This window comes from Scardinius erythrophthalmus (assembly GCF_964197995.2).
Source record: "Scardinius erythrophthalmus genome assembly, chromosome: 18".
In the NCBI taxonomy this organism is placed as follows: Eukaryota; Metazoa; Chordata; class Actinopteri; order Cypriniformes; family Leuciscidae; genus Scardinius; species Scardinius erythrophthalmus.
Genome location: NC_138238.1, coordinates 35,414,032 through 35,430,264, shown reverse-complemented (window position 1 = coordinate 35,430,264; position 16,233 = coordinate 35,414,032). Strand labels below are relative to the sequence as shown.

Genomic DNA, 16,233 nt, shown 5'->3' with positions numbered 1-16,233 from the left:
TACAAAATATCAAAAACAAAAATCACTTTATTACAAAGTTTTATGTACAACATTTCGGAAGAAACAAGTTTGGCTCAATTGTTAAGAGGCCATTTAGATTTTAGTTTGCATCATGAAATCTCACAGATCTGTTCATCTGTTTTAAGTGGATTTGAGTTAAATTACGCAGTATAATCAGCTGTGTTAATCAGTACACTTGCACAAATTTCAGAGAGTTACAAGATTATAACAATCAAGTGAGCACATAAAATTTCTTATTTCATATCATTCAGTATGTCTGTTTGTGTAACTTTGGTATAAACAAAATAGGAAACTACATAATATAGTTGTTTAAAAATAATTATTAAAAAAAAGCCACTTATGGCATTAAAATCTCTGTTTATGTAGGACGGTATTTTGGGGTGGGCTTTCCGCTTCTGCAAGGATAAATGTGCATCTATCTCAGAATCTGTACCAATACCAGCAGAGTTAGAGTCCTGATGAGCACCATGACCCGGTCGGCCCAGTTGTGACTCGATGCGCTCTTGAGCTGGACTCCTCCAACGTGGCCTTGGATGAAGTTACTAAAGCTGGACACTTTAGCATAGACTCCGGGTCGGTTTGCTTTAGCACAGCTGAGACCGAAGCTCACGATTCCAGCTTGCACCCAACTACCATCACTGATCTCACAAACCAGAGGGCCGCCGGAGTCACCCTGAGAAAGCACGAGAACAGAAAGATATTATGAACATGAGCAATGCACAAATAAGGTGCAGTTGCATTTCACACACCAGCACTCGATGCTCCTCACCTGGCAGGAGTCTTTGCCCCCTTCTGGGTAGCCAGCACACATCATGTCAGCGCGGATGTCGACATTCTCTGAGGGGTTTGTCAGATACATATCCTGACAAGTCTTGGAGTCAATGATTGGCACTTGGACTTCCTGCAATGGGCCGACCCCCTGTAGTGAAACTAAAAGAGATGAGAAAATCATTTGAAATTGCTTTTGCGTCTCCTTTTATACCTTTTAAAGACTAATAACTAAATAACACCAATAAATATTTTTCATTTTAATTTCAACCCTCATCCTTCCATCGGGTCATTTTGACCCAAAAATCATTTTCAAAAAAATTGAGTGTTCATCAGAGGGGTCCAAGACCCTAGGACTTTTGGTCGCTTGGTTGTTTCCTTATAAAGGTCCAGAAATTCAAGGTTTTCGTCAGGTGTGTGATGTTCTTTTTTAATATGATGTCATTACGTTGCTTTCTTGCCGCCCGTCAATCGCTGCATTGCTGGTCATGGTTTCGAGTATTGATATATCTGGCCTTTCCAATGAACACAAGAATGCGCAGTAATCTCAGACAACTTAATCCAGACATTTTAATCACATCCGCAAATTTGTTTGAAGAACCAAATTAGCCAGAGATTAGTTTTCACGATTAGAAGAGCTGGCATCTGTCAAATCATCTCAGATGTATTAAGCGAGGTACGAAGAACGGACCCCAGTACAGGGTTGATTTTAAGCTCCTTGAATGGGTTAGCATCCTCCTACCTGTCAGAGCTCTTTAGGAATTTAAGGTCTTCTGACCAGTCTGTTTTAATTGTTCATTGGACTAGGTATAAGTGAAGGAGTGATCGGGCCTTTGCAGTGGCAGCACCGAAGAGACAGAATAGCCAACCATCTCACATTAGACTCGCTCCAACTCTAAACATTTTTAAAAGACGTCTGAAGCCAAATCTTCTTTGTCTAGCTTTCGAGACTGCAGTGTGTTGAGGCATTGGTTTGGTTTGTACTGTTTTTAGGTGTTTTCGTCTGTGTTATGATGTTGTTGTTTTACTTTATTCGGAAAAAAAAATATTATTGTACAGCACTCTGGTCAACGCTCTGTTGTTTTAAAGGGGTCATGACATGAGAAACCCAATTTGCCTTGATCTTTTGGCATATAAGAGGTCTTTGTACCATTAAAACGTCCTGCAAGTTTCATAGCTTAAGACGTCCTCCCCATTATAAACGAATCATTTATTTAATCAAGCTCTAAATACAGCTCGTTCTGGATCCATGGTATGAAGTGACGTCACGGTACGAAGTGACGTAGCAGTCGTTTGCATATGGCCGCCTCCAGCGTAGACAACTACGCTTCAAGCGCAAGATAACTAGCCTCATTTCATCATCGCATCTGTTACGCGCTTCACATGTGTTCAGTCGACGTGCAGCGAGTGGGTCTGTTTACAAGAAGATTGCAATGTCACGCAGATGTGCTGTTCCTGGACAAACAACATGTTTGAATAATATACGCTGCTGAAAGATCCAGACGTCAGGGGAAAATGGATGCAGTTTATTTTTTGCGGATGTCCCAGTCACGGCAGTGTTAATTTAAGCGTGTGTTCTCCACATTTCAAGGATGAGTGACAGTTGAGAACAATCGCAGTATGAGGCTGGCTTTGCCAGAAAACTTTTGTGCAAGATAAGGCCGTGTGGACTATTCTGGGCTCAACAATGACGACGCAAACTGTAAGTAATGTAGGCTATTTAAAACTTAAAACTTTTTTAAAACGTTAATTGCAGTTTAATTCATTATGAATAATCCCCGTGTTTTTACTTAGTTTAGCCTACTTATTGTTTTCATGGACGTCATGTTCACGCCCCGTAGGCTATTAAAAGATCTAGGCTGTCAAACTGACAAAATAGTTTCACACTTTCTATGTGGACGGGCTGATGCATTCTTAGTTGTGTTGATGGTTCATTTCCTCTGATTCCGACTCAAACATCATAGACCAATTTTCAGTTGGTAAACATGGTGACGTTTTTGTGTGGGCGGAGCTTAGGTGGTGGCAGAACGAGCCCTCTGGCCGCTTCACTAACGTAGGTTTGCAAGTTTTGTTAGCTTGTTTTTTTAATAATGACTGGAGAAAATCCGATTTTATCTTAATGTGCAAGGTTATTCACTGTCCAGGACCGCGATTGTTATTTGCAAAAGTTAATTTTAACAGACATCCCAGATTGGCTGACCATACACGCAGTCAATGAATGGACGATCTGACAGGATTAACATTAACGTTAGTCTCCGGTTGAGTGGACTGACTTCTACACCTACCCGATAGAGAAACTGAGCGTAAACAGAAACTGAGGGCATATAAATCTTTAGATGCCTATAACTGTAATGGCCACGTACAAGACTTGTGTGGTAGCCTATCCGATCCGCAGTTCTGCCTGGCCAGCGCCACGGCCACCAGACACAAAGACGACAATGTAAGTGACATTACGGTGCAATTTTAACGAATGCGATTAAATAAAAATTCCAGATACAGCATATTCATTTTTTAACTATGTATTTATTTCGATTACCCTTTTTTACCAGGTTCTTCAAAAAGTAGTCACAATCAATCAAAACTATGTATAAAATCATAGATGATTCACAAAAAATCACAATCATTTAGAAAACATTATGCGATAAAATTTCAAATTGGAGCCTGTACTCCGTTGATTCTTGTACCCAACAACACAACAAGATGACATTTAATAACAATAATAATAATTTAAGCTCCTTATAATGAGCCGAATATGTGCTTGTTTGTATTGGCCGCTCTTCCTTTTGCCACCAGCTAACGCCGTGACGTAACTGTGACGTCGGCTTGAAATTGGTCTATTGCAATCGCCATCGCCTCGCACGCATCACCCATTACTATGGTAACGGTAAACACAGCTCCGCAAAATCTGCACGTTTTGAAAAGGGGGCGTTAACAATTGATGCATAGGCACTGACGTTATCCAATCACAACAGTGGGTGTTAACACTGAACTCTTAAAGGGGAAACACCCCCAAAACAGACTGTTTGAATCAGAGCATGAGAAACAGGGTGGGAAAAGGTCATAAATCACTACATTTAAAACGTTATTTGTCCAAAAAACTATAGTAATACTATAATTGCACCTAAGGGAACACAATAAAAGAAAAGAAAAAACCATGTCATGACCCCTTTAATAGTGCTTTATAAATAAACTGAACTGAAAGCACGCTTAAATAACTGTACTCACTCACCTCCCTCTCTGATGTCACCCCATCCGGTGACCATGCACTTCATGTCGCTGCTGAACTCCACATTATCATATGGCAAGCACACAGGCTGAATGCGGTCAGACCACACAACAGGTGTGTTTAGCTCTACTAGAGCAATATCCTGACCCAACTCAGGGTGCGTGTAACCCAGCGGAACCACCACACGACGGATACTATGGGTCGACTCGTCCGGGTTCCAGCCGTTCAGCTGCAATCGGCCCGCGTAAATTGTGTAGGAGGAGATGTCATTAGGGCTGGACAGAGAGGAGAAATTGTTTATTTGGACATAACTGTATAACTATATATATATATAATATATATATATATATATATATATATACACACACACACACACACACACACACACACACAAACACGTCAACATTTGAAGTGGATCAAAAAAGTTCAAAGACAAGAACAGGTATTGTTCAAAAATCATGTATAACTTTGATGAAAGGTTTTGATCCACATATATATACAGTACAGGTCAAAAGTTTGGAAACATTACGTTCTCTTTCATAGGTTCACTCAACGCTGCGGATAGCGCAGTGGGATATTCTCTGAATGTGCCGACTGTCTGAAGCCCTATAGAATCACGCCAATTCATTGGCTGATGGCGCCCGCGCAATCTGGCTCCGCCCCGACGCGCTTGCGTCGCATCATTACATATTTGCGCGCGCCATCTGCTCCTCAGATTTCTCTGCCTTCAGAATGAAGCGGTCACGTTTGCCTTTCGCTCGTGATTTTTCTGAGCTCGAATTACAACTTCTGGATTATTCTCGGCGCTTCTGCGACTGTTCAAGCGGAACTCTGTTTCTCCTTACGGTGAAGTGCCATGGAATACCGACGCTGTACCCCGCCATGTGCTCGTTACATCGCTAACAACGACCCACACAGTAAGTGTGTTAAATGTTTGGGCTTTTCACATGTGCGCGAGGCAGTCATAGGATCGTCTAAATGCAAATTCTGTGAAAATTTGTTGCTCAAAACCCTCAAATCGCGGCTCGCGGTTTTTGAGAGTGAATCATTCGTCTCCCCCTGTTGCGCTCCCGAGGCCTCTCGTGGATCCGCGACTTGGGGTTCGGATGTAGAGCTTGAGGATGTGGAGTTCGAGCAGACGAGCCCTGCTCTTTCTCTCCCTCCCTCCCCTCGGCACGCGCGAGGCATGCCAGTCGAATTTTCGCACGATTATTTGCGCCCCAGCCCGAGAGCACGTGACGCGGTTTCTTTCGGGCTGGAGGATGTACTTTTTACCGAGGCCTCAGACTCCGAGGATTTCGGGCCTACTCTCGCCAACGAGGTTATCCCGCCGAGCAGCCAGGAAGCGCGGCCTACTGCGGCCTACGCGGAGCTCGTTGACGTACTTTCGCGCGCTACGGAGAAGCTCGCTATTGATTGGCCCGACGAGCCCCGCGAATCTCAGTCGTCGAAACTCGACAAGAGACTTCTCAGTGGCCCTAATTCTAGGCCTCAACGGAGAAAGCTGCCATTTTTCAGTGATCTGCATCACGAGATTTCCAGATCCTGGAAGCAGCCTTTCTCTGCGTGCCTCACTAATGCGGCAGCTGCTGATTTCACCAACCTAGTGAGTTCTGTGGAACAGGGCTATTCCGCCATTCCGGCGATTGAGGAGACTTTAGCCGACCATCTTGCTCCGTCGTCCGCGCCGTCCTGGAAGTCGTGCCCCCTCCTCCCCTCTAAAGCATGTAGGACAACTTCCTCTCTCATTGGAAAATCCTACATGGCGGCTGGGCAGGCAGGCATGACCCTGCACACTATGGCCATTCTTCAGGCCTACATATGTCGTTTGCATATGGCCGCCTCCAGCGTAGACAACTACGCTTCAAGCGCAAGATAACTAGCCTCATTTCATCATCGCATCTGTCACACGCTTCACATGTGTTCAGTCGACGTGCAGCGAGTGGGTCTGTTTACAAGGAGATTGCAATGTCACGCAGATGTGCTGTTCCTGGCTGTGGACAAACAACATGTTTGAATAATATACGCTGCTGAAAGATCCAGACGTCAGGGGAAAATGGATGCAGTTTATTTTTTGCGGATGTCCCAGTCATGGCAGTGTTAATTTAAGCGTGTGTTCTCCACATTTCAAGGATGAGTGACAGTTGAGAACAATCGCAGTATGAGGCTGGCTTTGCCAGAAAACTTTTGTGCAAGATAAGGCCGTGTGGACTATTCTGGGCTCAACAATGACGACGCAAACTGTAAGTAATGTAGGCTATTTAAAACTTAAAACTTTTTTAAAACGTTAATTGCAGTTTAATTCATTATGAATAATCCCCGTGTTTTTACTTAGTTTAGCCTACTTATTGTTTTCATGGACGTCATGTTCACGCCCCGTAGGCTATTAAAAGATCTAGGCTGTCAAACTGACAAAATAATTTCACACTTTCTATGTGGACGGGCTGATGCATTCTTAGTTGTGTTGATGGTTCATTTCCTCTGATTCCGACTCAAACATCATTGCAATCGCCATCGCCTCGCACGCATCACCCATTACTATGGTAACGGTAAACACAGCTCCACAAAATCTGCACGTTTTGAAAAGGGGGCGTTAACAATTGATGCATAGGCACTGACGTTATCCAATCACAACAGTGGGTGTTAACACTGAACTCTTAAATGGCCATTCTTCAGGCCTACCAAGCGGACGTCCTGAAGGAAATGGACGAGGGCGATGGCGTCAGCCCTGAAGCGGTCAAGGAGCTTCGTAAGGCTACGGATTTAGCCTTAAGAGCCACCAAACATACCGCACGTGCTATAGGTCGCTCTATGGCTGGTTCTGTTGCGGTGGAGCGCAACTTGTGGCTTAATCTCACGGAGATCCGTGACAAGGAGAAGGTTTTCCTCTTGGACGCCCCCATTTCTCAAACAGGGTTGTTTGGTGAGGCGGTCAACACGGTGGTTGAGAAATTCCGCTCCTCCAAATCCCAATCGGCCGCGTTCAGACAGTTCATGCCCAGGAGGGCTAGGGAACCTTCTGCTCCCTCCCCTGTTCGACCCAGAGAACGTCCCTCTCATAGACCGGAGTTCTTTAACAGGAGGAGCGAACCGGTGCATCCCCCACCTAACACGGTTTGGGGAGCCCGTGGTCGCCCGTTTCCCCGTCAACGGCCTCACAAGCGCCTCCAGATGAAGCGGACCGACCGCTCCGGCGGCCAAGAGCCGTTCCTGACCCTTGGGTCGGAAAAAGGAGAGCTCCTCTGCTTCCTCAAGGTTGGGACAGACCGCGCAAGCGTTTCTGCCCACCTCCCAGCTCTCCTTTCCTTGCCCTGTCACCTTCGCCTCTCAGAGTGTCTCGAAGTGCAGGCCATTTTTCACCATCTCTACTCAGCCCGGCGCTGGAGGAAGGAGACGCTTTTTGCTTTCTCCCCTCACCCCCGACACTCTCTATAACTGCCGGTCGCATCCTCGGAGGCACTTTCCGTTTTCCTCCGGAGCAGACGGACCTGGTCACCATGACCCCAGCATCGATGCCTCCCATCACGTGCCAGGACGCCAAGGGCTCTCCTGCACAGTCAACTTCTCTACCCCACGTATGTCAACACGGCACCCTCACTCAGGTATGTCGTCTGCATTACAACATCCCTCTTCCTCTTTCACATTTCTTTCAAGAATGGGAGCGCTTACCAGGGGTATCGTCTTGGGTTCTTCGCACAGTTCGGTTCGGCTACACTCTTCAGTTTTGCCGCAATCCCCCCTGTTTCAACGGGGTCTTTCCTACTGTAGTAGACAGCGCCACTCAGGCTTCTGTACTTCAGCAGGAAATTTCATCCCTCCTTCTCAAAGGAGCAATAGAGGAGGTTCCTTCAGGGAAAACTGAACGGGGCTTTTACAGCCGTTATTTCCTGGTCACGAAGAAGGGCGGCGGTTTGCGTCCCATACTGGACCTCCGCCGACTGAACTTCTCCCTTTACAAAGGGAAATTCAAGATGTTGACGCTGAAAGCTATCATATCTCAGATTCGGCCAGGGGATTGGTTCGTGACAGTAGACCTAAAGGATGCTTACTTTCACATCCAGGTTGTACGGCGACACAGGCAGTTCCTCAGGTTCGCCTTTGGAGAAAGAGCATTCCAGTACAGGGTCCTTCCCTTCGGCCTCGCTCTGGCCCCGAGGACATTCACGAAGTGTATGGATGTAGCTCTGGCCCCATTGAGGCTCCGGGGCATCCGTATTCTAAATTACCTGGACGATTGGCTCATTTTAGCCCAGTCCAGGGAGCTAGTGACCCACCACAGAGACATAGTCTTGAGTCATATCCAGTCTCTCGGTTTGAGGTTGAACTCGGAGAAGAGTGTTCTTGCTCCGGCTCAAAGCACCGTTTTCTTGGGGGTGAACATGGATTCCGTTCTCATGCAGGCCCGCTTGGCTCCTGCGCGGATTTCCAGTCTAATGACATGCTTGGCCCGTTTTTCGCTAGGCCATCACGTGTCTGTGGGCATTTGCCGCAGGATGCTGGGCCTAATGGCCGCGGCCTCCTCCGTGCTACCGCTGGGCCTGCTCCACATGAGACCCTTCATGTGGTGGATGAAGCTCTCAGGGGTTCGGCCCTCTGGGCCAACCCTTCGCCTACTGAAGGTATCGCGCAGTTGCTTTCGAGCCCTGTCAGTTTGGCGGGACCCTCTTTTTCTTCGGAAAGGGGTCAGCATGGGTGCGGTATTTCGTCGCCAGATGATTACGACGGATGCCTCTCTCACCGGCTGGGGAGCAGTTTTCGAGGGCAGACCAGCGTGTGGGGTCTGGACTGGCGAGACTCTCTCTTGGCACATAAACTGCCTGGAGTTAAGAGCCGTTTTTCTGGCTCTGCATCATTTTCTCCCTCTTCTGGAGGGACACCATGTCATTGTCAGAACAGACAACATGGCAGTGGTGTCTCATGTGAACCGGCAAGGGGGTTCTCGGTCGCGCACCCTAGACAGGCATGCGCGTCACCTTCTCCTGTGGTCTCAGAGCAGATTCCTATCTCTGAGAGCAGTTCATGTCCCAGGGGTTCTGAACCTCGCAGCAGATTTTCTGTCGAGGCAGAAACTCAGATCGGGAGAATGGATGTTGAACCGCCAGACGGTGGCCCTGATCTGGGAGGTTTTCGGAGAAGCGGAAGTGGACCTCTTTGCATCTCAAGAGTCGGCCCAATGCCCGCTTTGGTTCTCCCTGAGTCCCCCGGCTCCATTAGGGATAGATGCGTTCGCTCACCCTTGGCCAACGCAGAAACTCTATGCCTTCCCGCCCATCAAACTGATCCAGGCGGTCTTGGCCAGAGTGAGGGAGAGCGGAGTCCGCCTCCTCCTGGTAACTCTGTTCTGGCCGTCTCAGCCATGCTTTTCGGAGCTAATTCCTCTTCTGGAATCTTCCCCCTGGAAGATCCCGGTCAGGGAAGACCTGCTGTCCCAGCTGCAGGCCAGGATATGGCAGCCTCGCCCAGACATGTGGAAGCTGTATGTTTGGCCGATCAGAGGCCGTTAGCATTAAGTTCTGATCTCCCAACTGACGTTCAGGAGACCATTGCGAGTGCTAGAGCCCCTTCTACAAGGAGGCTATATTCCTCCAAATGGAAGGTTTTTGAGACATGGTGCTTAGCACATGATAGGAGTCCAGTTAACTGCCCTGTTGGTTCAGTACTGGAATTTCTGCAGGAGAAGCTTCTGGAGCAGCTGCTACCACTCTCAGAGTCAGAGTTTATGTCGCAGCTATTGCAGCACATAGGGAATCAGACGAGATTCCCCTGGGGAAACTAAGATTAGTTTCGGCCTTCATGCGTGGGGTTAAGCGCCTGAAACCGGCTCGCTCCCCTAGAGTTCCCTCATGGGACCTTTCTGTTGTCCTAGAGGGTTTGACGAAGGCCCCCTTTGAGCCCTTGGAGTCAGCTCCGGAGCGGATTCTAACTCTCAAGTTTTCTCTTTTGTTGGCTTTGTCCTCATTAAAGCGGGTAGGAGACTTACAAGCTCTTTCTGTTAGCGAGTCTTGCTTGGACTTTGCTCCTGGCTTGGTCAAGGTTTCCTTGAGGCCGAGACCAGGGTATGTCCCCAAAGTTCTTTCCACAACTTTCCGCTCGCAGGTGGTTAACCTTAACGCTTTCCATCCTCCTCCATTTTCTTCTGAGGAAGATAAGAAGCTTAATTTGCTCTGCCCAGTTCATTCTCTTAAGATATATTTAGACCGCTCAGGCGGTTGGAGGAAATCTAACCAGCTTCTGGTTTGCTTCGGTGCTGGCCGCCGTGGGCTTGCTGCATCAAAGCAGAGGATTTCCCACTGGGTCACAGAAGCTATCTCATTGGCTTATGAGGTGCGTGGCTTGCCTTCACCTCTTAGCATTAGAGCACATTCCACCAGAAGTGTGGCATCTTCTCAAGCTCTTTTTAGAGGAGCACTTTTGGAGGACATTTGTGTTGCGGCAGGCTGGTCCTCTCCGCACACTTTTGTAAGGTTCTATAATTTGGATCTTGACATGACCCCGGGTTCCCAGGTTCTTTCTGTTTGAACTCATCTTGGTCGTTGTCTCATTTATGTACCAGTCATGGAAAGCGCTCTAGCTTGACGAGTTTGGTAGTCCGTTCCCACTGCGCTATCCGCAGCGTTGAGTGAACCTATGAAAGAGAACGTCTCTGGTTACTTGCGTAACCTATGTTCTCTGAATAGGGAACGAGACGCTGCGTTAGCTGGCAAGCTCCTCGCTCTGTTGACAGTTTTCTTTTCGGCAGAGAAATCTGAGGAGCAGATGGCGCGCGCAAATATGTAATGATGCGACGCAAGCGCGTCGGGGCGGAGCCAGATTGCGCGGGCGCCATCAGCCAATGAATTGGCGTGATTCTATAGGGCTTCAGACAGTCGGCACATTCAGAGAATATCCCACTGCGCTATCCGCAGCGTCTCGTTCCCTATTCAGAGAACATAGGTTACGATATGCTCGTTCTCGTTCTCGTTCGTTTTTGAAAGAAGTCTCTAATGCGTATCAAGGCTGCGTTTATTTGATCAAAAATACAGAAAAAAAAGTAATATTGTGAAATATTATTAGAAACTTAAAATAATAGTTTTCTAGTTGAATATACTTTAAAAAATAATTTATTCCTGTGATGCAAAGCTGAATTTTCAGCATCATTACTCCAGTCTTCAGTGTCACATGTGACATCCAGTCTATCACATGATCCTTTAGAAATCATTCTAATATGAGGATTCATTATGAGTGTTGGAAACAGTTCTGCTGCCTAATATATTTGATGAATAAAAGGTTAAAAAGAACTGCATTTATTCAAAATAAAAAAATATTTTCTAATAATATAAATCTTCTTTACTATCACTTTTTATCAATTTAACACATCCTTGCTGAATAAAAGTATTGATTGATTTCAAAAAAAGAAAAAAGAAAAATGACTGACCCAAATTACTGACCAGTAGTGTATATTGTTATTACAAAAGATTTCTATTTTTTAAAAAATTGCTTTTTTTATTTTATTTATTTTTTAGTTTTTATTCATCAAAGTATCATAAAAAAGTATCACAGGTTATGAAAAAATATTAAGCAGCAGAACTGTTTCCAACTTTGATAATGTCTTTGATAGTAATGATCCTGAAAATTCAGCTTTGCATCACAGAAATAAATGATCATTTAAAGTATATATATATATCCAAAAAATAAACAAACAAAGATTAATTGGGTGTTGAAAAAAGTGCACCGAAACTTACTTGGGAAAGCAATGTGCAGCAGACAAGACCCAGCTGTCCGAGATGATACTTCCTCCACACACATGTCCTTGAGTATTAGTCTGTATGTACACATCAGCAAGCAATCAGTGGAATATCAATAAAAAAACAGATTCTACAGACAATAGACCTTATTCGAGATAAAGCCCCGTTTAATTTTTGACAGGAATGAAAACAAGGCTGTGAGGGACAGAAGTACAAAGGATTCTACTGTTATTTAACAACCTACCGACTGTCCAGCTGACGAAACATCTTTCCAAAAAAAAAAAAACTCCATGAAAGAGTTTTGAACAGTGTAAGTTTTGAAAATCATGTGATCTTGCCATTGTAAAGAGTGTAAGTCTATCCTTCACAGCCGCGTTTTCTTCAGCGTTCAATTCAATATGCAGCCAAACCTGACTAAGGTCAATTCAAAACGTATCCTAAACCTTGCCCTGAAAGTCAAGATCCAGAGGCTGTTTGTTTGTTCGTTTGTTTATTAAAAAAAATTAGGCAAGGACAAATATAAAAAAAATTTTTTTTATATTCGCCAAAGGGTTAAAATGTGGAATGACTGTGGCAGGGAATTTAAAATGTGTAGTACACATTTCAAATTTGTGTACATTTATGAAAAGTTTAATTTTAGTTATGTATAAAGGTCTTAAGTAACTGTTTTGTTTTTGTATCTTTTGTATAGTTTAAATTTAGCTGTAAAACTGAAGCTTTGTTTTATCTACCCTTTTGCCATAATACACGTGGAAAAATACTATGGAAGTCAATGGGGCCCATCAACTATTTGATTACCGACATTCTTCAAAATATCTTCTTTTGTGTTCAGCAAATGATGAGTAAATTACAGAATTTTCATTTTTCGGGTAGCTATCCCTTTAAATATCTTGTCTAAATACATAGCAGTGTTAAAACATCCAAGGTTTAACCAAAGTGCTTTACATAAAAGTTCTAAAATAAGTTGGGATGCACCGATACAAAGATTTTGGCCAATACCAAAAACTCTTTATATTTGAAAGCCAATAACCGATATATTAGCCAATACATCCAAATATATAATTTTTGAGAGCCTAGTTACAAAAACAAAAGTCTTACCATTAAAGCCATGTTTAATCCACACAATAATTTTTGTAGCTTCAATCATATTTCAAGCAATTCAAAACCATCATGCTGAACAGTGCACATCTGAAGGAAATAATTCATTATTTATCAGCTTTAATATATCGGGCAAATTTTCTTATTGGCCCGATAACATTAAAAATGACCAGCCGATACCGACATGGTGCATCCTTAAAAATAAGGACACACATTGACCAATAAAATGACAACATATAAAACACAACATTAACCATTATACGCTACCATCATCTTTCAGCACATTCGACAACGGTTTGGCAGACCTGATAGGTAACGGCAGCTCTTTCCACAGTCTCTGCACTATTACAACAAAGGCTCGATCGCCTTTATGTAGGCGATTGGTTCTAGGCACTACAAGGAGTTTTTGATTCTCTAAGAGTAATGTTCTGGAGGGATTATACAGGATTAAAAGGTTTGCCAGATGCGGTGGGGCCTGGTTATTTAAAGATTTATACAAAAACAATACAACGTTGTACCTAATTCTAAGATGGACAGGGAGCCATTTTAGAGAAGCTAATACAGGTGTAACTGATTTGTGTTTCTTTAGCCTCCTTAAGAGCATTTTGCACTTACTGTAATCGAGACAAAAGTGCGGAGGTGATGCCAGAATACAGAGAGTTACAGAAATCCAGCAGCGATTGAATAAATGTATGAATTACTCTTTCAAAATCTGCATATAATAAAAATGGTTCAGTTTTAACTAACAAACGCAAATTATAAAAACAAGCCCGGACCACTGAGTTAATTTGCCATTCCATTTCTAGGATATCAATTAAAAAGCCTAAATCTCTTACTGACATTTTCGAACATGATGACAGGGGACTCGATCTAATAGAGCTTTAGTGAAGTTATTTGGGATGCCAAAAACAATAACCTCAGTTTTATCCTGTTTTTCACCTACTCCAATTTTGTATGTTCTTAAAACACTAAAAGTGACTCAAATTAATTGGTAGAGTGCCTGAGTGGTAGATACGTTTGAATGCTGTCGGCGTAACACTGAAATGACACTCCATACTTTATAAAAATCCAACCCAAAGGGAGCAAATTTAAAGAAAAAGGTGTGGAAGAATGAATAGCCCCTTGCTGAACCCCTCAAGGAAGACGTCTTTTACCCGAGGTCACATTACATTTGACTTTGTCAAATTACGTATAGAACTGTGTATGAGGACTAAAATAAAAAACAAAATGATGATGATTTTGCTTTAAATTAATACTGTTCTGATGAGCTCATGCATTCATGATCTTGCCATTTCTCGACTGTCTGAGCTACAGGAATGTAAGCTGTATGTAAATGAGCTCTCTCAGTTTTACTTTCAAAATGCCTGCCATTCTTACCTGAATATCCACCTGCCAAGGCCAAGCACCTTCTGACGCAGAAGAACCTCCAACAATCCTGTTCATCATTGGTGGCCGACCACATTCTGAGAAAAAGACGTTGATTCTGTTGACTTGTTTGCTTTCCTCTCACAAAACAATTCACACACAACACGGATCTTAAAATGATTAGGCTATGTAGCCTATCACACAAAATTTAGGCCTATTTTACAAACATACAATTTTGTACACACTTTTATACGTATTTTAACTATATACTTAAGTATATAAAATGATATAATAATATTTTAAGTATAGATTTTAGCTAGTATGTTTTCCTCATCCTCATACACAGCGTTAGTACAAAATTAGGTCAATTTCCTACCTTGAGCCTCGCCCGTCCATAAACCTGAATGGCGCCCGACATAAAGCAAAACAATGAAGTTACAATCCATTAGCAAAAAATATAGATATATTTTTATTATAAGGAAAGCTGTGCACCTACCAATCAATATGACGAAGACAGTCCAACAACATTCGGCGCACCGCATCTTATCAAAACACCTGTATTCCGTGGGGTCTTCACAAAAGTCCAACTTTGTTGATAATTCAGCGGAGATCGACGACGCAACTCTTTAAAACGCTGATGTTTCTAGAAATAGCCTCCTCACTGCCTTGGTCGACGAAATAAGGCGAAGAGACGATTCGAAGACGTCGAAAGTTTCGCTCATGAAAAAAACATTAACTGTGATTTGTTCTTCAAAAGTGGTCTTCCTACCTGTCCTACAATGACCAATCAGGAGCGTTCGTCTCACCCAGAGTGAGTATTGGCCCCGCCCACTTGTTCACCTCTAGCAGTTTTGGTCTCCCATGGTTTGTTTCGGGAATTTCTCCGAGAATGTGGTAGGGCAAGTTTGGTAGTGGACTAATGAATACACGTTTTAAAATAGGCTCTCAGTAAACATTATAATGTGTGTAATCTTAACAACATAGTAAAGCTTCAAGGTCTACAGTTCTGCCTTGTGGTGGCTTTGTTGATTTAATTGTTTGTTTCCCATAAAAGCTACAGACTTTATCTCTGTCTATGGCATATCATATGTCTTCTAAAACTGCTGTGTGGGTTGAAGGAACATTGTAAACAAGTTTTAGCAATCAGTCCCTTCTTCTATGCACATGACTGAGAAACAGGTATAACAGGTTTAAACATTGGCCTCCACACGTAATGCCAATGAAGTTACTGACAACAAATAATAATTAATTTAGTTTATTTGGTGATCATGACTTTGTAATTCTGTGGTGTGCACATGTTAAAGTTTTCAAATTAATTTGGAGTTCACAGCTAAAAATGCTATTCTAAATAATTATTATAAATTCTAAACAAAGTATGTAAACAAAAAAAAACACAGGTATTTAAGAATAATTTATAATATTACTGTTTCTTTAGTATTGAAAATAAACCCTCACAGGGTGATCAGGACCATTGAAGCACATGATCTGATAAACAGCTGACTGTTCATTCTCCCACTCATGAAGTAGCTATGCAAAAAAAAAAAAAAAAAGTATAAATAAACAAGCATGCAATACTGATTTAAGATAAAAAAAATATTTTTGTGTGTAATATGAGTGACATGAAACCAGCAGTGCAGGAGAGTAGTTCCCAGGGGTAACAGTCATTGAGTTTAGCAGCCATATTACAAGGGTCATGAATTGAGAAATCAAATTTTCTTTGATCTTCTGACACATAAGAGGTCTATAAAAACACACTGTAAATTGAACTGAACCCAAACTTTATTGTTAGCCCAAAAACTGTTGTCATTGAAACCAAGCCAAAGCAAAAAAAAAATATATATATATATATATATTTGAAAAAAAAAATGGTAGGCTACAAGACTATAATTAATGGCTTTAATAAGGAAAACAACTACAATCCCACAGAGCATTGTGAATGACCCAATAAAAAATAAAAATGATAGATGAATATAAAACTATTTATTTAAAGATGCTGATTATGTATAAACAATATATTTTAAGTGCACTTAC

At 43.0% G+C, this 16,233-nt stretch overlaps 1 protein-coding gene across 1 annotated transcript; it reads right to left on the bottom strand.

Annotated features, from left to right (window-relative positions):
- Positions 1 to 10: 10 nt before the first annotated feature.
- LOC308706729 (serine protease 33) lies at positions 11 to 15,148 on the bottom strand. The gene is made up of 7 exons (XM_081392541.1): positions 14,699 to 15,148; positions 14,579 to 14,602; positions 14,215 to 14,300; positions 11,737 to 11,816; positions 4,019 to 4,290; positions 791 to 951; positions 11 to 694 (listed from the first exon to the last, which is right to left on the bottom strand). The coding sequence occupies exons 1-7, from the start codon at positions 14,742 to 14,744 to the stop codon at positions 437 to 439; spliced, it is 927 nt and encodes a 308-aa protein (XP_081248667.1). The 5' UTR covers positions 14,745 to 15,148; the 3' UTR covers positions 11 to 436.
- Between the last annotated feature and the right edge of the window lie 1,085 nt (positions 15,149 to 16,233).

Excerpts from the sequence above, each read along its gene's own strand:
- LOC308706729 (XM_081392541.1), bottom strand. The coding sequence starts at position 14,744 with ATGCGGTGCGCCGAATGTTGTTGGACTGTCTTCGTCATATTGATTG. Across the intron at positions 11,817-14,214 it reads CTTGGCAGGTGGATATTCAG|ACTAATACTCAAGGACATGT; the intron begins GTAAGAATGGCA and ends GTGTACATACAG. Across the intron at positions 695-790 it reads GGGGCAAAGACTCCTGCCAG|GGTGACTCCGGCGGCCCTCT; the intron begins GTGAGGAGCATC and ends GTGCTTTCTCAG.